We start from the raw sequence: 24,464 nt of genomic DNA, 5'->3' as shown, positions 1-24,464 counted from the left end.
AGCTGATATTCTGTATCATCTCAAATTGATTTTCACATACTACGTTAATAGTCTCCTGTAAACAAACCTTCCTCAATGACTCTTATTAATCCTTTTAAGTACTTTAGGGCTTGCAGGTAAAAACATCATATGATAAAAAGATGGCTTGAATCCCATCTTTCACATATGATTTTCTTTTGTCAACTACAGAAGCTGTTTGCTGTTTGTCAGGTGTTTTTTTGTTTGTTTTGTTGTTGTTTTTGCAATTAAAGCAATGTTCAACTAAAATACAGTACCTGGTTTATGGTTTTTACATAATAATTGAATAAAAAACTACAGAATAGAACTGTTTACATCTTTTTTTTTCTTTTTTTTTTTTTTTCTTTTTCTCTCCCCATCCTAATAAAACAAATGACTGAGTTGTTGTTTTTTAAAGTTCATTTACAGTTACGGATTAAAACCTATGTAATTCTGTATAATTTGACAAGACAGTCTATCTCTAGTGTGAACTTTTTAAAAAAACATATATACAATATCTGGCCTGAAGTACTATGAATAAGGCACATGTAGACATATTGAAAGCTGAAAAAAATGAAACTAAAATTTGGAATTATAGTCACTGATTCGATGTCATACATGGCCCCTATTGGAGCAGTTTAACAATCCAAGTTACAGATAGTTGTTATCCAGTGAGCAACAAAATTTTTAGTCTAGCAGTTTGTTCATTAGTTTCAATACTGGAAGTATATTAAAGGAAGATTCACTTTCAAAAAGATAAGTTTTTCAAAGTGTTCAATCATTAATCTCGACTGACTAAAGTTGTTGCTTTCATTGGATGTATTGAACAATCTCTCTGAAGGAACAATACTTGGTGGACAACCCAAGAACCTGACAGCCAACTTTGACAGTACTGGCCAAGATGACTTCTTAAAGTTCCAGTAAGTTAGAGGATCACAGTTATGCTCGAGTACTTCTTCCTCCAAGTAAGAAAGCACCATTTCCTCTGGTAGCTTTGCTCTCTCCTTCAGGTCTTTCGTTTTCTTCATGTCACCCATGAGCGACCAAAGATTATCTTCTCCATATGAATTTGTAGATGGTGAACCTATATCGCATCCATTGGAAACAGGTTTATCATCTTCTGAGGTAGAACTCATTATTTCCAGCTCCCTGATTAAGTCTTGTTTATACTGTTCAGCCTCCTCTTCAGTAAATAAAGATGTTTTATAGCGAGGATCCAGAAGCGTCGCAAAAATGTACCTTGGATCATGAAGCGTGGAGGACAATCTGCTCACCATAGCTTCTTTCAAAGATTTCAGCATAGTATCTATGCCCATTGTCTCCTCAAATAGCATTTCTATTTTCCTGTTAAGGATATGGATCATTGGGATCACTTGACTTAAAGTAGACATGTGTGTACTCATTTCCCTACTTGCAGCTTCGAAAGGCTTGAGAGCATGACACACTGACTGCATAACTTCCCACTGATCGCAACTTATTAGCTCTCGAAAGCTGCACTCTATTGACATTTCATCAATTGCTCTTTTCTGTTCAATAAGACGTTCAAGCATATGAAATGACGTGTTCCACTTGGATGGAACATCTTGTATAAGCTGATGCTGAGGCAACTCATACTCTTTTTGCAACTCAGCTAACTTCTCTTTTGCTTTTGCTGACCGATGAACACGTTCACAGATCTTTCTTGCAATACTTAGCAAATTCTGAACCATTCTCTGGCTTTTAATGGCCTCGTTTACGATGACATTAACAGTGTGACTAAAGCACTGCACACTTGAATGATCACCCTCATTTAAAGTTTTTTCTATACTATGATTATCAGTAACAGTAATCCCAATCTGAAGGCCAATGGAAGTAATCCACATTTCCCACCAGTACTCTAACTGCTTTTGAATACTGATTCCATTGTAGTCGCAATCAATCTGTGATACATTTAATAGTGCTGAACAATGATAATCCTCACACTGCGGTCGAAATGAAGACTCAAATGTTACCCAGTGAGCTGTAAGGGTTAGATATTCTCGTGTCTGGTTGCTCATCCATATTCCTGATGTAAAATGGATCACTCCACTTTCAGCTTCTTTTAAATGTGAAATAATTATTTGCCTTACGTTATCGTACATATCTGGAATTGCTGTCCTAGAAAAGTAAGATGGAGAAGGTAAAGAATACTGAGGTTGCAAGTATTCAAGCAGCCTGTTAAAGCCAATGTTGTCTACAAAAGAATATGGCTGAAGGTCAAGTGCAATCATTTCAGCTACAAGACTTGTGATTTTTTTGGCAACTGGGTGAGAGTCACAAAACTTGTCATTGGTTTCATCAAAAGTTGAAGATGCTAATAATTCTGTGCTCAGTGGCATGTGATTATCCGTAGATGTGGATAATACAGTCTCTGAGACATCGGTTTTCAATACGTTGTTATGAAACCGCTGCAAATGTCTTAGAAGGCAACTTGTGCCCAGATTTGTTGGCTTTTTCCCCCTACTTATTGTACGTCCACAGTGCATACATATTACTTTTGTTGAATCTGCAGAACAAATTGAAAAGTGATTCCACAGTTTTGAGGTCTTCTTGCTATTGACAGGAAAAATAATTTGATTATCATGTGTAACCATTGTAGGTAATTCGGTCAACTTTGAGGATGAACATTCCGCAGAAGCCAAAGTGGCATAAGGAGAATTTGCCAAACTAACATCAAGACAGCTTTTCTGGTTTCCAATTATATCAGGATGGCGTCTATATAGATGTCTCATCAAGCAGCTCGTGCCCACATCTCCTTTTTTACCACGACTTATCATACAACTACAGTATCTACATACTGCTTTTAAACTGTCAGCAGGTGACAATGAAAAGTGATGCCAAACTTCTGACTTAAGCCTTTTCATAATCCTTTTATTTTGCTGAAATACAGCAGTAGGTTCAAATATGAGCGGGCCTAATCCCTCACACTGTTTCTCAGGAGAGGACACAAAGGAGACTTCACCTATGTCATCAGAAGATGACAGCATTGAGTCTTCCACTAGAACATCTCCAGAAGAGAGATTAGTATGCATCTCCTCTGAGATTCTGTCTGGAGAAGAGGAGACAGAAGCTGATTCTTTCATAAGCTTTCCAGGAGAGGATGACATGGAATTCAGATCACTATCTGATGGTAGTAAGGAAGGCAACAGAGTTGGAGGTGTGGTGTAGAGAGGTGGTATACTGGTACCACCCCCATTCTCTTGCAGGACAATGGAACGATGTGCTCTCCACATGTGTCTTATCAAACAACTCGTTCCAAGGTCTTTTCCATTTTTTCCTCTACTGAATTCATTCATACAGTGGATGCAAACAGCTTTAGAATTATCAAGTGGCGATAAATAAAAGTGTTTCCAGACAGCAGATCTCCTTCTAGAACCTGATGCGTTCTTTGGAATTACAACAGTTTTTTCTGCTACATTCTCCACAGTTTCATCATACTGGTTGTTGGGCAGCTGTGGAGATGACCCAACCATGACTTCTTCTTTGTTGCACTTTTCAGAAACTGAGAGATCTGCTATTTCTTCAGAAGAAACAATAGAAACAGATTCCTCAATTATTCGATCGGGAGATGGTATTTTAGAAGCCATTTTCTTTACCAGTTTTATAGGGGATAACATAGAACTCAGATCTCCCATATCTGCAGACTGAGGAGGCAGTAACAACGTAGGTGAGGAAAAGGAAGATATATTTGGCATAGTCCCATTTTCTTGAATCAGTACAGTAGGATGGGCTCTCCTCACATGTCTCATGAGACAGCTTGTACTTAGGTCCTTTTCATTTTTACCCCTGCTAAATTCTTTCATACAGTACATACATATTGCTTTAGTGCTATCTCTAGGAGATATAAAAAAATGGTTCCAAGCGGGTGACTTTTTTCTGGAGCTTATGTTCCTGCTGGAAAGGAGACTTTGTGTCACAGCCTCCATTGCTACATCATACAGCGTACTACTATACTGAGAAAAAAGAGATCCATAATCATCTTCATTTTCTGTAGATAAATATTTGCTAGGGTTGTTGCTAATGAAGTTCTTTTCTTTGTCTTCTTGTTCATCACTGCTGTCTGCATGCTTAAATTCATCTTGTTCTGTCTTTATATCCATTCTTTCTAGAGTACAGTTAATGCCATCTTCCTCTTGCTCCACTTTCAAGTTATTGATTTTTCCCAAGATGAAATTACCATCCATGATGGGGGAACCTGATTTACTGTTTTCCATGGCTGACAAATTCCTCTTGCCAAGTCTTCATTTATTAATAAATACAGATAATTTAAAAGATTATGTAAAATTTGATTAAGATGTCGTATCTTGTATACTGAATGCACAAACACAAATCTGTGTGTTAAAATAAGCTCTGGTTTATGAATTCTGTATCCGTGTTGTGCAGACGCAAAAATGATTAGTCATAAGGATGCATTAAGAAATTATAGACTTAATTAATGGAATCTCATCTTTTTCTCCAGGATCAGGACATTTCAGGTCATAGATGATGAACGTTCTCAAAGGCAGCTTCTGTTGAACGCTTCATGTTGTAGACAACATCCTAAAAAATGAATGTTCTATTTTCTTGGTCAAGGAAGCCATTCTGTTCATCTTGATTGGACAACTGTGATTCTTCTGCACCATCTAGAAATGAAACAGTTAGATGACAAATGTTGACTGACACATTCTGAATAAATAATAAACAACGTGAATTGTGAACATGCAATAAATGTTCTATATTTGTTCCCCACTTCCTTTAAGGTAAAAAGAATTCAATCAAATGCTATTCCCTTCCTCCCCCTTAAACAAGACAAAAACAAGACCATAAATTTACTCAATGCATCTCTTATATTGAGCAATACAGAGCAAATACATACCTACACACTCAGCTCTGATTAAGCACTGTCAAAAACTACAGTCCATGCACTGCTTTTGTGTTTCTTTCTTCACAACTCCTCACCATGCATCCTAATTCAACCACTGCATAGTCATACATACACACACGTCCATACAACTATCTATATCTACAGACATTTATGAAGACAAGCAGGCATTTAGTCATGTTAACACAGAAACATTCACTTAAATACAAAGTAAGGCTATCCTTTGGCAGAAAAACAAAGAGCCCCACACAAGCCTGAAGATGTCTGCATTTGTCAGCCACTCTTTGTTTTGAATTTTTATTTTTCCTACACTTTTATCTGAATTCTAAATTTTACCAAACCTTTTCTTTTGTATCATTAATGTAGTTATTAGTACCTTCATTACCATCAAAAAACATTTTTTTTAAACCACAGAGTTGATGCTTCACTATCTACTGCAATTTGTGCAAAACTGATTTTATGAGACTTTATCTGAAGTTAAAACAGACAAATTTGAATTTATCACACAGTTTTTATGTTGCTCAAACGAGGATTTCAGCAGACAAAAGGTGAAATTAGTCACAGCCACAAGAAACGTACGTTGAAGTTTACACACAGACATTTTATTTTGTAGCAAGACCAACAAGATAGTAGCTGTGTGGTTCCAATTGTTACCTCTCTACAGTTGGTTTGCAAGAGAAGTCAAAAAGAACAGCTAAAAACTAGCTTTCCCTGGATTTCAGACTTCTTTAAATGGTACTGTAGTGATAACTTTTTTTTTTTTTTCCCCCCACTGCAGCAGAAGATAAAAGGAAGGGCAATCAGCTTATTAGAGCTATTTAAAGACAAGGGAGACAGAGCCATCAAAATTTTGCAAAGAGGAAGGCAGCCACCCTGCTTTTTCTTTCTGTGAAAGTTTTAGTATTTGTGTTTTCAAACTTTCAGACACTAGAAGAGAACTTCGATTCTAGGAAACACCAGAAGTAAAAAAAAAGAGCCTTACATTTCCATGAGTCGACTCAATGACACACCACCCAGTGCTTTGTGAAAGCAAGTCTGGCAGCAGAGGCTAAATTTACAACCCTCAATACGACACTGAATGAAATGGAAGTAGGAATCACACCCATATTGATGATATGGAAGCACATACATCTGCGATGAGGATGACAATGTAAACAGTCAACGTTTTGAAGTCAATCAAAGAGGATTTTTAAATTCTTCATGTGAATTCTAATCTTATTTTTGAGTCCGGAATTAGTACTGCAAACATGCAAAAGCAGGAATATTTAGTGAATTGTTGTAACATGGGATCGTGGAATAGAAAGTCTCACAAATTTTTCATACACAGTTTAGAGAATATAAATTATGCATCTAAGTACTAGCTACAGTAAGAGTATTACAAATTCTTAGTTGGATTCACACAATGCAAACAACCATCAGCAACAGCTTCTGCTGAAAACAATTCCTTTACCTCAAAACAGGTAACCACAGCTCTAGCCTGTAGCTCTAACCTCTTTTGCATGAGGGAGAAAAAATTAAGAAAATGAAAACCACACATGCATACAAACAAAAACTAAATACAAACAACAAGGGGGGGGAAAAAAAGACATTTCTGGACTTTTATAGCAAAAACAAACAAACAGAAACAGAAACAAAACAAAAAAAACCATGCAAACGCTGCACTTGTCCTTGCTCCAGTAACCACTTAACGCAGCTGAACTTAAGGTTACTGTGATGGGAAGATTTAGAAGACTGATAAAGGAGCCCAACTGCAAACTTCCTAACAAGACCTTACTAGATCGATGTTCATTAACAATACACATTGGAAAATGGTTAGTTCTTAATCACTATCAGTCATTATCACCAGATATTCAAGTAGGCCCTAATCATCTTATCCTAAATTACCTCTCAGTACAAGATACCACTGAGCAGAAGCCAGAGCAACACTGATGGTCTGTTCCTTGATGGTCTCAGATCAAGTTGAGGTGAACAGATGAGAGTTAGCCTTGAAGAAGGAACTGTAGTTGTAGACAATCTTCCCTATTTTTCCTTGCTGTTGCTTGGTGCTTTTAATGCTTGTCAACTCCTCTACCAAAAAAAAGGGCGTGGGAAATAATCTCATCTGCTCCTGACATGATTATCTCATTTTCTTCAGGACCAGAAACTGTTCTGGTTCCACCAGAAATGCTTCCTACTTATTCAGTACCCTTTGTTTTAACTTGCAGATTTTCATTCTTTAATTGTTGATTCACATGTTTTTCTGTCCCCTATTTGTGCAATTAACATACGTCTCCCTTTGCAACTGCATATTACTTCTGTACTCATGTTTAGCATCAGTAGGGGGGCTACGCTATCAGCAGTGTTATTAATTAGACTATTTTATTTGTATCTGAGCTTAAGGCAAGAAAGCACGTTCAGTCTATTTGATAGGTGTCCATGGTTCCCAATAAATTCCAAAAGCTGGATGCTCCTTGGAAGAATTTCCATGTCATTTTTTCAATTCTCTTAAAAACATTCAAGTCTGATCTCTATTACTTTGAGTTTTACTACATCAGGCTGTAAAATTAAATTGAATTCTCTCCCATCTAGCACCCCTGAGGGTGAAAAGGAAATTTTCATTAGCATATAGTCCTCAACATGTATAAGTTTAGAAAGAGAGAGATATTTTTAATCCCTGCCTCGCAGGCCAACTCCTTGCAAGAATCAATCTGTTTTTAAAACAAATACTACACACCATCCAATTTTAACATTTTATGGTAGCCTAGAAATTTGCTTATGACCACCTTAAGTAGCTACAATTCTATGAATTGAGACCTTGAAAAAATAAAAATAAAAAAAACATGGAAAAAGAAAATAAAATAAACCAGGGAACAATTATCTACTCAAATCCACTTTCAGACTATTAGTCCCTAAATGGCAGTACACAATCAGTGGCTTGCTGTGGTCAGAAGCCTGCAGAAACATTTTATAGGATTTTCCATTCAAAATTGGATTACTGAGAGTGTACAGTGATTGACGAGAAATGTCAGGAGAACATCACTGATACAACGAGTGAAACAGCAGACTGCTGTGACCTGAAGAACTCACTAGGAACAGGGTGAAGGAGAGAAACAGCAGTGTTCTGGGGTTGTGCTGATGTGTATTACCGTACAGAGAAGTATGAATAGACTGTAAGAACACTGAATCATGAGCAGATCATTTATTCTTAAAACAGAGAGTGTCCTGCAAGTTTCAAACAATTTTAAATCTTAGATTGAGTAGTCAGGTGATAGTCCTGGACTTGATCACATTACAGAACCTAACTGCAAAACTGACAAATCTGAATCTAACTAGATCTGAATTTAACTACAGAAATCAGTTTAGAACTACAAAGTTTAAATTGTTAGCCATGCACACACCTGCAAAATGCAAGAGTAAGTGGTTTAAAGAAAGATGCACAATATGGATGCAAAGTGAAAGCAAAACTATTTACTAGTTTCAAGAATCAAAAGTAGTGACAGATTTTGTGAGTAGGAAGTAGATAAATACACATTAAAAGCAATTTGCAAAATTAATGTCAGTTCAGAATGAATAGTGCTAATCTTGTTTGTTTTCGAAATTCTACAGGCATCATTAACAGCATCAAGTGAAAAGAAAATGCTTACAATTATACAAGCAATGAGAAAGACGCATTTTAAGAAATTATTATTAGCTCCCACTTCAGTGGCAAGTACCATGCTAATTAAGTAATATTTTCTTGAAAAACAACATACAAAAAAAAACCTGTGAAAAATAACAAATCCTAATTAAGGTATAGCTTAGAGAAACCTTACTCCATTTTACAAACCTGTTGAAGAAACAAAATTAAGAACAGTAACAGATTTTTTTCTATGGAGACTTACTCTGACAAGGTGTTGGTCACAGCTCACTTGCAAGATACTGAGTGATTAAAATGAGGTATTAGAAGAGGCACTGACATTAGCATGTTAGTTACTCTCTGCCATAATGTGGGTCCTAAGCTTGGGTCTCACTGAAATTCACAAGAACGTGCACAGACATACAAGCATGAACTAATGGATGTTATTATGTAATTGGGATCAAAGTAGAGAACGTTAGGTTTAATGAAAGAAACAAGTTGTTCTGGACCTTATGGAAAGTATGATTTGTGGAGGATTGTTGGGAGAGAAAAAAGGGCAAAGCCACCTTTACTATTCCATTACCTTCCTAGACACCTGAAAGCCATAGCTACAGCTACTTCCTTTAATCCTGAATGTCTTTGAGTTGTAGTCCACATTACATTAACCCGTAATTTCGATGATTTTACAAAGGTGTTCTCTGCAGTTTGCAAAATACCTTCTTAGGTCTGCAACCCCAAATGCTCCATCTGGACACAAGAGAGTGAATTATGGAAACAGTACCACCTATGCTGCATACTGATCTTTGCTGATAGGAATATTCTTCACCCTAACTTCATACTGGGACAGAACATAACAATTAGGACAACTGCTAAACATACCCTAGGTTGCATCAAGAAAAGTGTGACCAGCAGGTCGAGGGAAGATTCTGCACCTCTGCTCTGCTCTTGTGAGACCCCACCTGGAGTAGCATCCAGTTCTGGGGCCCCCAACTCAAGAAGGACATGGAGTTGTTGGAGCAGGTCCAGAGAAGGGCCATGAAGATCATCAGAGGGCTGGAGCACTTCCTCTATGAGGACAGGCTGAGAGACTTGGGGCTCTTCAGCCTAGAGAAGAGAAGGCTTCAGGGGGATTCTACAATGGCCTTCCAGTACCCGAAGGGGCATACAAGAAAGCTGGGGAAGGATTTTTCAGAAGGGCATGTAATGACAGGACAAGGAGAAATGGTTTTAAACTGGAGGAGGGTAAATTTAGACTACATATTAGAAAGAAATTCTTTATTGTGAGGATGGTGAAACACTGCAAGAGGTTGCCTAGAGAAGTTGTGGACACCCCCTCCCTGGAAGCATTCAAGGCCAGGCTGGATGGGGCTTTGAGCAACCTGGTCTAGAAGGAGGTGTCCCTGCCTACAGCAGGGGGTTGGAACTGGATGATCTTAATCTTCCCTTCCAACCCAACCCATTCTATGAAATAGTAGTTTCTAGGTTTCCCTTGTTCAGCCACAAGCTCCTAGGCTAAATTTCTCTTGTTAAGAGAAATTCACCCCCTCCCAGATAAGATGGAGCTTTTCATCTTTCTTTTCCTTTTTAATCTATTCCAATATGAGTTTACAGAGTTGTCCTTACTATGCCTTACGTCTACTGAGTCCCTAAATACTCCTGATATGATTCTATAATGAAGGAGGGGGGGAAAAAAGGAGGGAAAAAAAAAAAAAAGAAAAAAAAAAAAGAAAAAAAAAGAAAGAAAGAAAGAAAGAAAAAAGAAAAAAACAAACAAACAAACAAAAAAAACACCCGCTTTTGTAATTATTTTTAAGATTCTATTTTGAACTGACACAAACATTTTGCTAGAGAAAAATCCTAGAATGCCCTAGGGGACATCCAGTTTAGTGTCTCTGCACATACAAGAAAAGACAACTGCTAGTGGGGGAGTGGAGGGGAAGGGAATAAAGTTAAATTTAAAAAACTAGTATTCCTTCCTCAAAGGCCGAGGATTTCATAGTTGTGTGGCTGAGCATGATACAGGCACAGGAACTATGCCAGGCTGGAAGGATCAGGGCAACATTGTGTCTGGGCAGCTGATGCCCTGAACTCCCACATCCCTGAAGCTAAGGACAATTCACATACAGAAAATGTACCCAGAATGATACACAAGGAGGTCAAGGAAAATGTGCTGAGGATACTAATGGGACAAAAGGTATGTGCTGAGAGACCTAAGATATGAGGCAGAAGGAACAAGAGCCTCCAAGAAATGCATGTGAGCTCCCTGATGCTCTTGTTCTGATTTGTCTAAACAAAGATCTTTAATGCCCCTCCATTATTTTTTAGTAATAAAAACACCTCAGTTCCTGGTGTAAGGTGAAGCCTAAGGCGGTCATTAGTCGCAGCCAGAGAAAAAACAAGGTATGGAGAAACACATGTTACAGCTCTAACTTATTGTAACAGCCTAGGTGCACAACCCTAGCTACAAATGCAGGAATGAAGCCAAAGTAGACAAAGTAGCCCTCTCTTGGGCTCCCACCTCCCAAAACGTGAAGTAATTTTACTGAGAATACGGATTATTTTATATTTAGTCACATGATAGACCAGCTAATGTCAAGTCATACTTTTTGGTGTAGCAGTCTCTGGATTCTTCTCTCTCCCCTCAGTTTTCCCTACCACTGCTCAATTAAAATCAACACAGGAAGATAACAAGCAGCAGCACAGCTCAGAAATGACAGTTTTAGTCCCAGGCTCTTGCTGAAGGGACAGCATCAAGTTAAAAAATCTAACCAGCACATGCAGAGCAAGAAACATTTCATCAGCTCGGACTGATTTACCCTCCAACTCTTTCAAAAACAGCTTAGGCTGTTGATGTGTTATTGGAAACATTAAGAAGTCCATGGGATTCTGTTCACCCACTATTGTCAGATATTCCCTGAAACCTCAGGAAAAAATTCAAGAAGTGGAACCCTGCTTCTGTCTTGGCTCTCCCTGTCCCAGCCTTGTGCAACCTTGCCTGACTCCAATGAAGAGAGCAAGGAGGAAAGCATGAGGACCAGCTCCTGCTGCTAAGAATGACACCAGCTCTTAAGCTGTTAAATAGAGATGTGAAAATAATTAATGTAATCCAAAATTAAAACAGTACAATTTTCAGCTTAGCACCCGTTTAAAAAATACTCTAAAAAATACACAAAGCAGAAATGAAGTAAGGTTTCATTCTCAAAAACAGCATTTTTGGATGGATCTGGTACTTAGTTCCTACATCAGCCTTTCCTCAACCACACAACTTTTACAAGAGTGGAGACACTGCTGTTTAAATACTGCACATTTGGTATTAATTATTTTCAAAGCTTAGTACAAATTATGATGTTTGTGTTATATGCATATTACTCACTCCCATCCAACATTAAGTTCTTGTATCCTTGCTTCCCCCCCCACATATGCAAGCAGGTTCGACACCCAAGTTTCATTGGGCCTTAGTGATGCAGGCCCACTGCTTTTATTCTCTTTTAGGATAAAACACACATCTGATATAGGGTAGAGAGCTAAAATTCAAACTGACTTCTAAAAGACATCAGTCTTCATCAACTTATTATTTTATTTAAAATTATTAATATACTAAACATATATACTAAGCATTTAATTGGATCTTCAGCTTCCATTACGAAGCTTTAAGCAAAACTCTGTTAAACGCTATAAAGCCCATAGAACAGAAACCCCTACTCCACAGTATTTCAAACAAATTACTTAAAAAAAAAAAAAAAATTAAAAGCAAACAAAGAGCCAAAACTAACAACAACAACAACAAAAATATACATTTCATCTCTGACTAACCAATGGCATTTCAACTCTACATATAAACAAATAAGTAACACCACGTTGTATGTAACAACATATATTATCCATCACCACACACAGTAACACTACTTACATCTACAACCACCTGATAAGCCTTTAATTGTTGATAGTTTTTCTTTCCTGGTGCACTAAAAATAGCATCGCATCTCAAAAGTGGCTAATTTCCTTCACGTGTCCTTTGCTAACTTCCCATAGCTGCAAGCTATACAAAAGGAAAAAAAAAACAAACAAAAAACTGCAGACTGTACATATGCTAATCATTTTTGTCACAGCTTTTACTAAGAGACTGCTCATAAAAAAAAACAGATTTGTCATGGTAAGTAAACTATGTCAACATTTGTCTACGATCCAAACCTTCTCTTCAGAGTTGAAGAACCTTCTTCCTCATTATCTGGTGTGATGCTAACAAAGCAATACTTTTAGAATCTGTTTCTATGCAACTGTTTACACCTACCAAGCGGGAGACCTGCCCATCATTTGTCAAAATGTTGATGCGTTAAGCAATTACTTGAATAAACTTTAAGTGGGATTGTTGTAAATGGTACACATCAGTTAAATGTTGCCCCAAGTGAAAAATAAAAACTAGGAAGGATTTAGTTACCCTTGGACATTTTTATCATTAGTATTTTTGGACAAATATGTATTGCATGCTAATAAAATAAGGGCTATTCTCAGAAATGCTGAAAGAGAGAGTTTTATTATGGAAAAAAACTAATACAACTGAAGTATGTACTGTTTTGATGTCCTACACTAATTTATTCTATAAGCCAAACGGCTTTTGATATCTCATGCTGTACAATTCAGGGTTAAGAGAAGTGTTCTAGAAACAAAATAGGAGGCTAAAATTCGAAGTTAAAAATAAGAACAGAAGCATGGAAACATATATCAGTATTATCATGGAACAGGAAACAAAACATAACCAAAAATGCAGGAACAAGAGATAAGTTCTGAAAGAATTAGAGATGAAAGACACAACATTTACTCCATGCTCCTACAGAACAGCAATCAGGTTTCAGAAAGGTGTCAGAAAACTCAAAGCAAAGCTCCTCTGACACTTCTTTTCTCCAAGTGGTCAATTCCTCTGCTTAGCCCATGGGCTCTCCCTCTCCTTCCTGGCAGGGCACAGCTAAGAAAACAAGTGGGTTATGAGTTGTCATTAGTTTTTGCTTTCTCTCTTGATGAGTGCATCATCTTAGTTTGCAATGCGCAGATACTTCTGTAACTTCCTTTAAGTTACAAAAATAAATAAATAAATAAAATAAAAAATTGCTGATCTTCAAGCTCAGCAAGAATGAAACTGTAAGAATTTTAAGGGCTATTCCACAGAGTTGAAAGTGAGAAATTTGTAAAGGAGAAAATGGGATTATCAGCTCTTATCAGGTAGGATGACAGAAAATGAGAAGAGCACTAGGAGATGCATACCACTCCTAGCAAGACTGCCTGGGACTCTTGCTGTAAATATTCATGGAAATACTGTAAGAAAAAGGCCTCACAAAATTTAAATAGGATCTTCTACAGAATGTAGCACATAACACTAAAATGCTTGAGCTTTTTATATTAAAAAAAAGGAAAAGTTATCTTTTGAACTGCTAAGATTATCATGAATATCTCTTTTGGTAGTAACAAGGATTAGACATGAAGAGCTCTGCTTTAAAAAAGCTTCATAACCATCCACTAGATGTAACTTTGTGTTCTCATTAATGTCATTTTGTTACTGCCTCAGAGTTTCACTTGTGCTAAGCTGAGGTTCTCCATCCTACCCATATACATGTAATAAATAAGATACAGTACTGTAGGTACATAGCAAACAGTTGAGCCCTGGAACTACGATCCTGTGCATATCAAGGCAGGTTATAAAGAGAACACAATTGATAGTCCCTAAAAATTTGAAGAATCACAGAATCATAAATGGTTTGGGTTGAAAAGGACCACAATGATCACCTAGTTTCAACCCCTCTTCTATGTGCACCACCAGCCCAGGATGCCCAGAGCCACATCCAGGCTGGCCTTGAATGCCTCCAGGGATGAGGCATTCACAACCTCCTCGGGCAACCTGTTCCAGTGTGTCACCACCCTCTGTGTGAAAAACTTCCTCCTGTTTTTCACTTGAAGCAAACGAAATATTATCTACTAAACAAGATACTTTTAAGAAGCTTTGAAATACTCTTTGACATTGTTAAGAACAGGAACAAGGTTCCATAACACATGGAAGTACAGTCAGCCACCCCCATGAGAAGGGTGAACTTTTCAATACCATTCTTAAGGTCTGGGGGTTTGTTTGGCATTTCTTAAGTAAACTGCATGTTCATCAGCAACATCCAACACATAGCTGATATCCTGTTTTAAGAATCAATAAGCTCAGGCTAACCCTAATCTTCATGACAAAGGGTCTTTTCCCCATTAACCTCTTTGCAGGACATGTTCTCTCTGCCTTTTCCACACAAGGTGAGACTTTGCAGCAAAGGCACAGCTGACACAGCCATCCCAGCCAGGAAAGCCAGCATTGTTTCCACTAGCACCACATCGAGCATCAGCAGGAAATCCAAAAAAGACACTCCTGTCTCTGGCAAACAAATAGCTCAGTCTTCTCTCTAAATAAATGGCTCATAGGAGAGCTATACTGTTGCTGTAGACATGAGTTCTAATTTAAGCAAATAGGATTTTTCTCAAGGAGCTGATGAAAAATAGAATTTTAATTTAAAAGCAAGTTTTTTGGAGAACCTATCCTAACCAAAGCAAAGCTTTAGTTTTTGTAACGCAACTTATAATTTAAGTAAGTTTTTACAGAATAAGGATGCATGGGTGTTTTTTCAGAGCATGATCTAAGACGTTTTTAGTACAAGAATAGATAAAGAGAACTATTAGCCCCTGCTGTTCCCATTTGCTTGATTTTTATGATTATACAGAAGCCAAAATTATTTCAATAAAACTAATATTTTGTGAGGTATAGAAAAGGGAGATTAATAGAAACATTTAGAGAAGGAGGAAGGATGAGCACATGCTCTTTATGAGCACCACTGTATTTCCTGGCCTAAACAGTTTATAGTCTCCCTCACAGCACAGCAAGCCACAGATACCAACTCCACACCATTATGAGGGAGGAAAAAAAAAAAAAAAAAAAAAAGTACCTCCCCCAATTGCCCAGTGTCAAATGCAAGCATGTTGCCAACAGTACGGCCTGTACTCCGAGTGGCTCCCTGAAATCTGGCCCACTCTGCTGTTTAAGTGGTTACTAACACACATCTCAGCACGTGAAAACCTCCCATGCAGTGAGGATCATCCCATTTTTTCGGTCTGTGGATCACTGTTATCAGCATATCATGTTCCCATCTTTAATACAGAAGAAGGAAGAAGAAACACAAAATAAAAGCAGAAAGTAGAAGACAACTGCCATCATCTGCATTGGATTTCAGCATGGCTTTGTAGTCCTATATCTTAAACAAGAAATGCCACCAGAAGCTGATAGCCAACAGTTTCAGGGAGCTCTGAAGAGGTAATAATACAGTGCTGCCCCTTCTAGCTTTTCAACACACACAAAGAGATCTATCAGTTCCCTATAACTGCAGAAGATCTAGTTCCTGATTATCTAAACTGCATATTATATATGTTCAAAGGCTGTATTTCCAATCTATCGACAGCTTAATATTTCCATCTTTGTTCTCAACAAACTTTTCAGCTCTGTGTACATATCCATTACCAAAAGAATGCCTAATGAATCACTAATGAAGGAAGCATGACAAACAGAAGGAACATTTGCAAAATGCTAGCTCTTCAGGTCACAATACTTAGCTCTAAAAACCACCATGCAATAGTTTGTTCATTCACAGTACAGTGCAATCTGTAGTGGCAGGTATACTTCATTCTGCACAGGGAAAAAATGGTAGTCTCCAACTATCATACAGGAAGGAGAATTTTTTTTTAAGTGCAAACTAAACTTGATAGTTCCTAGCCCTTTGCAGAAAAGCAATCCCCAGCAAGAAGTAGTATTAGACACTGTTGCCAGGAACTGGACTCGCATGATCACTCACACGTCCCTTCCAGCTCTGCATATTCTATGATTATATACAATATATTGCTCATATTTCACACTTCCCAAAATAAGCATGCAAATACAATTGTGTTCTATAAAACATTAACAAAATACTTAAAGAAAAAAAAAACAACAAAAAACAGCAAAACAATGTGAATTTTGAAGAAGTACATGAACATCAGTATACCGGTAATAAAATACATGTATTTTTCTTTTGGACTTCATGTTGGCACTAACCACTTACAGATTTTGCAGCCTACCAGAACAATCCAAATTGCAGTCAGCACTTATATCGTCTGGATTGTAATACAAAAAAAAAAAAAAAAAAAAAAAAAAAGAACTGAAGATGCTAAGACAAGATAATCATTTTTAGTCAAAAAGTAATACTAGAATGGATATTTTCCTCGGAGCATTTTAGCCTTGAGAGCCACTTTAGGTAGAACTATAAAAGGCTCTGGTGCTTGACATCATACAATGAAACAGCACAGAGAACAAAGTGATCCTTAGATGAGTGTATTAGAATACAGCATCAAATATGACTGAACTTCTAAACATTCTGTGAAATGCAACATCATCCCTTTTCTAAGATTCCTTTACAGTGATCAAGAACTGACTCAGCAGGCTGCTGCAAACAATGACTGCTCTTTCCTGTTCTTTGGCTATGCTATGGACTTCAAAGGCAATAACAATTAGTTTTGCTTACACTCTTGACAAAGAAAGATCCAGGAGTGGTCTTAATACATAACAAAACATGAAGCTTACCTTCAAGAAATGAATCTGAATCATGTTTTTATTCTATTTTCCTATGAGGGTCAGTTTTACATGACCTCACCAAGACTTCCTAGCTCAGCATTTTAACCCTTAAACTATTTGTCTCTGCTAAGATATGTGTTAGCAAATCACATAGCCAAAGTTGAACTGCTTTTATTGGATGAGAGATGGGGAGGAACAGCGTTATCTGAAATACCATACAAAAATAACACAGTGTGATTGTTGATCTACCTATATTTTTTGGGGCATGAAATTAAATTTACACTTCCAAAAATCCGTAGTCACAAATCAAACTGAATTTATAAAGAAAAAAACCTGTTTCAGACAAAAACATTAAAAGAAAATACTTAAGTTTACTCTTATCAGTGAGAATGCAATACAAAACAAAAGCCTGGAATGAGGCAATTGTACTTGGGGCATGGGACAGATGTAGAGCATGCAAGTTACTTCCCTCTTTTTCAAGAGGTAAACTGCAGAGTGAGGATGTATATATGTCAGCTGTTACCACAGAGTAGGAGGTGCACCATAAATCATAAGCCAGTTACTATTAATGTAACACTGTAAAGATATCCAGGCTTCCAAAGTTAATTTTTACATCTCAGACACTCACACAAACCTCCTGCTAAATTACTAAGCTCCATACAAGCCAATTCAAGTATATAATTTTTCACTCCCTTTATCTATTGGCTTACTCCAAATTAATTAATCTAATTTAATTAATCTAAATTAATACTACTAACAATAATATAAGACCCTAAACAAACAAGCAAGCTGCCCACTAATTAATAAACAAAGAAAAATAAAAAACCAGAAGAAACTTACATATCTGTTCCGCTGCATGCAGGAGGCTTCATTTGAGGTTAAATGCTTGTTACTCGAACTTAAAGATGTTGTATCTAAGGAAAAGAAGAAAGTAATTCCTTTTAATTAGAAGTTTTTAGTCACATCATCCGTTACAATGTCGAGTCATGAGACATTTCATATTTCTCTTTAGATTACAGCTCCAGGAGCTGCACTCATGAAGACTTGGGATTTTGGAAAAAAAGAAACAAACAAAACAAAAAAGTGGGGGAGAGGGAATATTTAGTCACATAAGCACCAGGAAAAATTAGATGTTTAAAAAAAAATAACAGCAAAACCAAAAATGAATATGCAAAAACACTGAAAGTCATTTTTTTGTACACGTGTTGGCGTTCCATGAATTCTTTTTCCACTTAGGAGTGACGATATGACATTTTACTCTCCAAAACGAAGTCAATGCAACAAACTTGCTTCTCACCAAAGTAGTCCGCACTACATCATGATAGCTCAAGGGAGCTTGTCAACACTTTTTAATGCAATACAGGATTCACCTGCAAGCTTGTGCTTCCCTTCCTGAGCCAAATGCATTGCTTACACACTGCACCTAGCACACGCATTAACCAACATGTGGTAACATAGGATAAGCACAAGATTATCATTCCCCACATGCAAGAAAGGAATAATTACAAGCAGAGAATATTAAGTCAGATATATTTGGCAATGCACCAAAAAACAGCAAAATGGTCCATCACGGGGCACTAGTCCCAATGACCACGCAGATACAAGCTTCATAGTGCAGAATCCCTGACTGTTTCACTGCCCTGATGTATTCAAAAACAAAACAAAACACCACCAGAACACCAGCAAGGTATCTTTTGCAATCTTGAAAATCCAGTACATCACTGTCTACTCCAAATCCGAATGCAAATTAATTATTAAATAAGAATTTTAAAAAGCTGAATTCTGCAGTGCTTAATGGATGAGGCTTCATCCTCTTGTGAAGATATGAACCAAGTGCCAACAGGGAAGCATCTTTCCCAGTAATCAGTGCTTACTGTACGTTAGATTGTGGGTCTGAAATACACACGTGTATAAATACATGTATTTTTTTGAGAAGCTGAAAACCACTCACAGAAGGAAAATCCTGGTTGCTTGCTTACCATGCATTAGCAAATGTATAACGTGAAAGGTCTTATACTAATACTTTCACTTAAAAATACATCCATACACCCTGTTTGGCAAATAAGAACATCTCCTGAGCTCCATGCCTGGCTAACTTGACTGCTGAGACCTTTGGCTGTCCCTTCTACAAGGCAACATGCAGAAGGTGTCAGTGAGGTGAGCAGACCCACCCCATTCCCATGACTCCCAGCTCCTCAGGGTGCTCTGGGAGATGCGGACTCAGGTCCTGGGGCAGGGAGGGGAAGCAAACCTGGTGCTCCCACATTCCTTGCAATTCCAGAGCCATCAGTCTACAGGCAAGAAAGGGTATGAAAGCACTATCTTCACCCTTCCTGGTGTCTAAGAAAAAAAAAACAACAAAACAAACAACAACAAACCGCCATTCTCATTCTTTCGTTCATTAATGATGACTATAAAACAGTTCCAGGCTGGGCCAAACATTTCATTCAATTCAAGCTGATGTTTGGGTTCTCTTGACAGTTTCTTCTAGTGAAAATAACAAAGAAAAAATGTCACTTTAACTGCATCTATTCTTCTTTTCTTTAGAGGGAAAAACAAATTCAGGAAAGCACATACAGCAGAAAAATCAAAGTAACTGAACAGAAATGATTCCACTGCATGGAAAGAAGAATACACCTGCATGGCAGAAGTGACCACAAACAAGCAAACAGGACATGGAAAAAATGAGAGCTCCAGACAGTTTTCAGACAGCCATAAAAATGAGGTAGTAACTCTTCAGTGAATGACGGCTCAACCCTACATGTCATTACAACACAAACTGGGAGGGAGAAGAGGACAGAGACAGGGAGCAGTAATGGCCAAACAAAGCTCACCACTTGTGAGTTTAAATAAAGATTATGGTAATACTGTAATATTTCCTACGCCAACATCTGCTGAAAATTAATATTACACAACTTATAGAGAAGGCTAATATCACTCTCTCCAACGTGTGCTCAGTATAAAAAAAAAAACAAAACATGTGTCATTTGCTCTGAGTGACCACACTTGAACACAAACAAGGCCCTTAAGAACCAAGGTCTTTCCCCACTTTTAGTTTAACAGACTATCACATTACCCTCTGTCTCATCACAGAAACAGCAAACAGAACTCTGCTACCGCGTTTAAAATATTCATCATGATGTAATTCTGGATAGCAGTTTCTATGCTTTGAAAAAAAAAATGATAAAAGCTTTAGTTCTTCTTGCTTTACACTCCGCATTTCACATAAAAGCGATCTTCAGGTCATGGGAATGACTCTGTTTTTTTCAATAATTGCTTGAAATTAAACAATCTCACAGTTCAGAACTGTTGGCAGTTATTGATAATGCCAGCAGCAAATGCAGAGCAAGTGGCCAAAACCGAACAGAAAGCAACATCCGCTTGCCAAATGCAAGAGAACACCTTTTTGTGAAGCCCATTTGAAAAGTGTATGCTAGAACAGAAAACACTGTGCAAATTACATTCATTTATGCTGACATTAATAAAAATACCCAAACTATCCATATTTAAGAAAAAAAATAAATGGTCAAACCTGACGATGAATTACATATTCTGAACACTATGGCCCACACTGTGCAAGATCCTTAACTATACTATGAATAAGAGTGCTTTCTGAAAGTAAGCTAATGCGCACGTAATAACACCTATCTGCATAAAGCAGATTATTTTAATTGCACATTACACCAGCCAGCCCATCACGATTATTCAGAAGGTGAGAACTTGTACAAATTAAAAGTAAGCTTCTGGAGACAGGACTTAGAAACTCTGCTCTGATGGAGATTCCACAGCAGAGAGTGGTAAAACACAGCAAAGCATTGGGAGACAAGACCGAAAACACCTACGTTAATTCTTGATTTAAACTTTCTCAGAGCCACAAAGAAATCCCACAGAATCTACCACAGTTAGGGTTGTAGAAAATCAGAATAAAACATCTTCCAAGAAAAAGGATAGGAAAACAAGAGATACAGCACACTCAAAGGCCACGTGAAGCAGCAGCTATTCTTTATGATGCAGGATTTTGTTAGGACTTCCTCTATTAACGCACCTTGCTCTTAAGAGTCACTGATAGATAGGATAGTGTCATTTAACCCACGTAATGCATAAAGCCTAAGTGGAGTTCATTTGGTCTCTTATTTCCAATTGATAAGCCTTGGTGACGTACCACATGCACTTAGTCCCCTTGTGCACTCCACCACAATCCCACACCACAAGCCCTTCTACAAACACAATGCTTGTTCAGAACATTTGCAATCAGTGCAGGCCCAATTAAGAAGAACCAAAACAGCCATACAGAAGCAGAGGCTGTCCACAGCAGGTACCAGGAGCACAGCACTGCCTCTAAGCTCAGCCAGCACCTGTGGAGCCTTCCACTGCTACAGCCTGACTTTCACCTGTCAGTGGAAACTATAAAAATTGTGCCTCATACAGTGTACCAGCAAATGAGTTAGAGTTGTTAAAAAGCACAAACTCTTAGGGAACACTCTTCTCTGAGATGCTCAGTCAAGCTATTTCATTTACTTTCGTTTTACTTATTCTCTATCAATTTTTAACTCCAGAGAACTTCTACATTATCAGTCCATCAACACTTGTTAGGAATACACAGCACTTTAAGTCTCAAAGGACAGAAACACAAGAGCATGCCATACCTCAGGTCCCAGGCCATCCTGTCCCCAGCAGACAACACAAGCATTTTCAGGAGTCCACAAAAGAACTCCCATTGCTTTTAGTAGCAAACCAAACTCTAGAGCACTTAATAACCAGGAAGCCCCCACTCAGTACCTGCATGAGCTTCCCAGCAGCAGCCCGGTATCCTGGGGATAGGCGATGTCTTGTGGGCTCTGCTGCCTGCAGCATGCAACCTACTAACACCCTCCTGAGGGTACCTGGCTTGTTTTAAGGAAGACACCAAATTCTCAAAAAATCACGTATAGGAAAATAATCGCTTTCCCTCTCTTAAAAAGCAAACTACACAAGTGCACGATAGGCCATATGGAAAGCAGCATTTAAGGACAGTCTGAGAAGCATGTTTGTGTTATGGGGGCTTAGAAGCCTGTCTCTGCTTGGGTTGGCAGTTGCAGTGTGACAGCTCATACTGAATTTCTGAGATCTCCCAGAGATACCACTGGAGCATGGCACAACCATCTCTGACACAGAAGCACTGAGGAAGCACAGGGAGAGCCAAACACCGCTGAACTTCAAAATAACGAATGGAGCATCACCAAAGCAAAAAGGACTCTCTGACTGCTGTGACTTTCCTAGCATTAAGAAATGCTTCTACACTTACAGCAGAGTGCATGTGCAGCGCCAGGAGCACACGACACCCTCCAAACTCCGTGAGCACTGCAATAAAGCCGGCTGCTGCTGTCAGCACTGCCTCAGCACAGACCTAGAAGTTACAGAAGACATCTTTAAGCAAAATCACGGCATCCGAAGTGAGAACGCGAAGAGCAAGCATTGAAGTTGAGCAGCGCACTTTCTCCACGCGTACTAACAGCGGCTCTTTCTAAGAAGGACGGAGCTGGGAGACCCGTACAGCTCAGGAAGAGATGCGATGCTTACGCCGCAGCTGAGGTCACCTCCCCCGTCCCCTCGTGTACCGGAGAAACCCTTTTAGGATCAGCCGGCCCCTCCGTGCAGCCCGGGCCCCGCTCCACGCTCCCGCAGGGGCTGCCCCCGCCCCGGGGCCATCTGGGACGGGGCCGACGGCGGCCACATGGTCCCGGCGCCTCCCATCCCCGCCGGGGCCCGGCTCCCGCGGCCTCTCGCAGGGCCGGGGCCAGGTGGGAGGGGTGCCGCCGACCCGGCAGACCCGCACAAAGCCGACGGCGCCGCGGGGACCCCGGGTTGGGCGGGGGGTCGGCACGGCCCTACGGGTCCCCGGGGAGCAGCGCCCCCCTCCGCAGCCCGGCCCGCCGGAGCCCCCTCCCAGGGCCCCGCAGACAATGGAGCCCGCATCGCCGGCCTACTCCCCGCTTCCTGCCCGCCGCACACCCCCTGCCCGCCCTGCCGCCGCTTGTCCCGCAGGCGCTCCTGGGCGGGACGGGGCGCTACCGGGCCCGGGGCGCGGAGCCGCGGCCCGCAGGCACCGGCGCCGCGAAGGCAAAGAGCGGGCGGCGGCGGCAGCGGGCAGCGGGGCGGGGAGAGCCGGAGCGCCCTACCCTGCCCGGCCCCTTCCCGGTGCCGGAACGGGGCCACTCACCTCCCCGGGCGGCCGCCGCAGGGAAAGCCGGAGGTCGCCACTGCCGCCGCCGCCCGGCCGGGCCCGAAGGAGTTAAAAGGAAGGGCCGGGCGAGCCCGTCCCATTCATTAGCTGGGCGCTTTGTCTCCAGCCGCCGCCGCCGCCGCCGCGGCGCTGAGCAGGCTGCCCCGGCTCGGCCGCCACAGGGCGCGCTGCGCAGGCGCCGGGCACGGGGGGCGGTGCCGCACCGTCGAGCGGCGGCACGCACGACGCACAACATGTCATCCGCTGGGCCGTAAAATGGCCGCCCCCGAAGCCGTGCGGGGTGGTGGCGCCATCCGGATCCGGGCAGCTGGACGCGGCCGTCTTCTCTGGGTCCCGAGGGGCGGCTGTGGCTTTAAGGCTGTCTTGGGGCCTGCTGGGAGTTGTTGGGATTGCGGCTTGTCCCAGCTCCCGGCTGAGGCAGCCGGTGCTTCGCAGCGCGCTCGGCGGCGACCGCAGTGGGACTCGGACCCGCTGCAGGCCCGGCCGGGTGGGTGGCTCCGGACCGCAGCACGCACACACAGCGGGTGGGCGCCGCCGCCTTGAGCGGCGTTCTCTCCTGTTTCGGGGTTTTAATGGCTGTTGTACGTGTTTGTTTTTTAAGATCCGCGTGTTTGTGGTCTAATAGCCGCCACGCATTTGGTTCTGCGTAGCTGTGTGTGTAACTCTGCCTGCTGCCCGCTAACTCCGTCAGGGCGCCTTGCGACGTTCGGATGGGATCGCCTTTATAGCACAGGAAGGGCTGCCCAGGGTCGGGGCTGTGCGCTGTAGCGGTTCCGGCCGAGCAGCGGTTCTCTACGTGTTTGTCATCTGGGCGTTCTCCTGGGTAACGCCCTGCTGCCCTCCTGGTCGATGAGAACTGCTTAGGCCGTCAGGGCATTGGGTGAGCTATGCTTCTCTAGTAGGGTGGGAGCGACGTGTGGTGATGTGCTGTCTTCTAATGCATGTTGTTCTATAGAGACGGATAAAGATGTGGTGAGGCTTGAACACTTGTTGTCGAGTGCCTGGTGGCAGTCCTAGATGGCTACTGCTTTGACTTCCGCGTCACTGATTGCAATACAGGCAGGAGAAAAGCAGTAGTAATAGTAATGGTAAGATGCTGCTCTTTATAACTAAATTGAGATGGTGTTTAGCGAAAGAAGCTTCTTTTCTC

The 24,464-nt window shown here is 40.4% G+C and overlaps 1 protein-coding gene across 2 annotated transcripts; it reads right to left on the bottom strand.

The window, feature by feature from the left end:
- Positions 1-211: 211 nt before the first annotated feature.
- Positions 212-23,485, bottom strand: ZBED4 (zinc finger BED-type containing 4). Of its 2 annotated transcripts, XM_072327095.1 has the most exons (4): positions 23,291-23,485; positions 22,376-22,477; positions 17,932-18,005; positions 212-4,637 (listed from the first exon to the last, which is right to left on the bottom strand). In XM_072327095.1, the coding sequence occupies exon 4, from the start codon at positions 4,227-4,229 to the stop codon at positions 711-713; it is 3,519 nt and encodes a 1,172-aa protein (XP_072183196.1). In that variant the 5' UTR covers positions 4,230-4,637; positions 17,932-18,005; positions 22,376-22,477; positions 23,291-23,485; the 3' UTR covers positions 212-710. The 2 variants fall into 2 exon arrangements, with proteins under 2 accessions (XP_072183196.1, XP_072183195.1); XM_072327094.1 differs by lacking the exon at positions 22,376-22,477.
- Between the last annotated feature and the right edge of the window lie 979 nt (positions 23,486-24,464).

The sequence above is a fragment of the Excalfactoria chinensis genome, chromosome 1 (assembly GCF_039878825.1).
Source record: "Excalfactoria chinensis isolate bCotChi1 chromosome 1, bCotChi1.hap2, whole genome shotgun sequence".
Taxonomy (NCBI): domain Eukaryota; kingdom Metazoa; phylum Chordata; class Aves; order Galliformes; family Phasianidae; genus Excalfactoria; species Excalfactoria chinensis.
Note: the sequence above shows the minus strand (reverse complement) of the source record. Positions and strands in the feature narration are given on the sequence as shown.

What these genes read in the sequence shown, in the direction of transcription:
- ZBED4 (XM_072327095.1), bottom strand. Translation starts at nt 4,229, where the DNA reads ATGGAAAACAGTAAATCAGGTTCCCCCATCATGGATGGTAATTTCATC.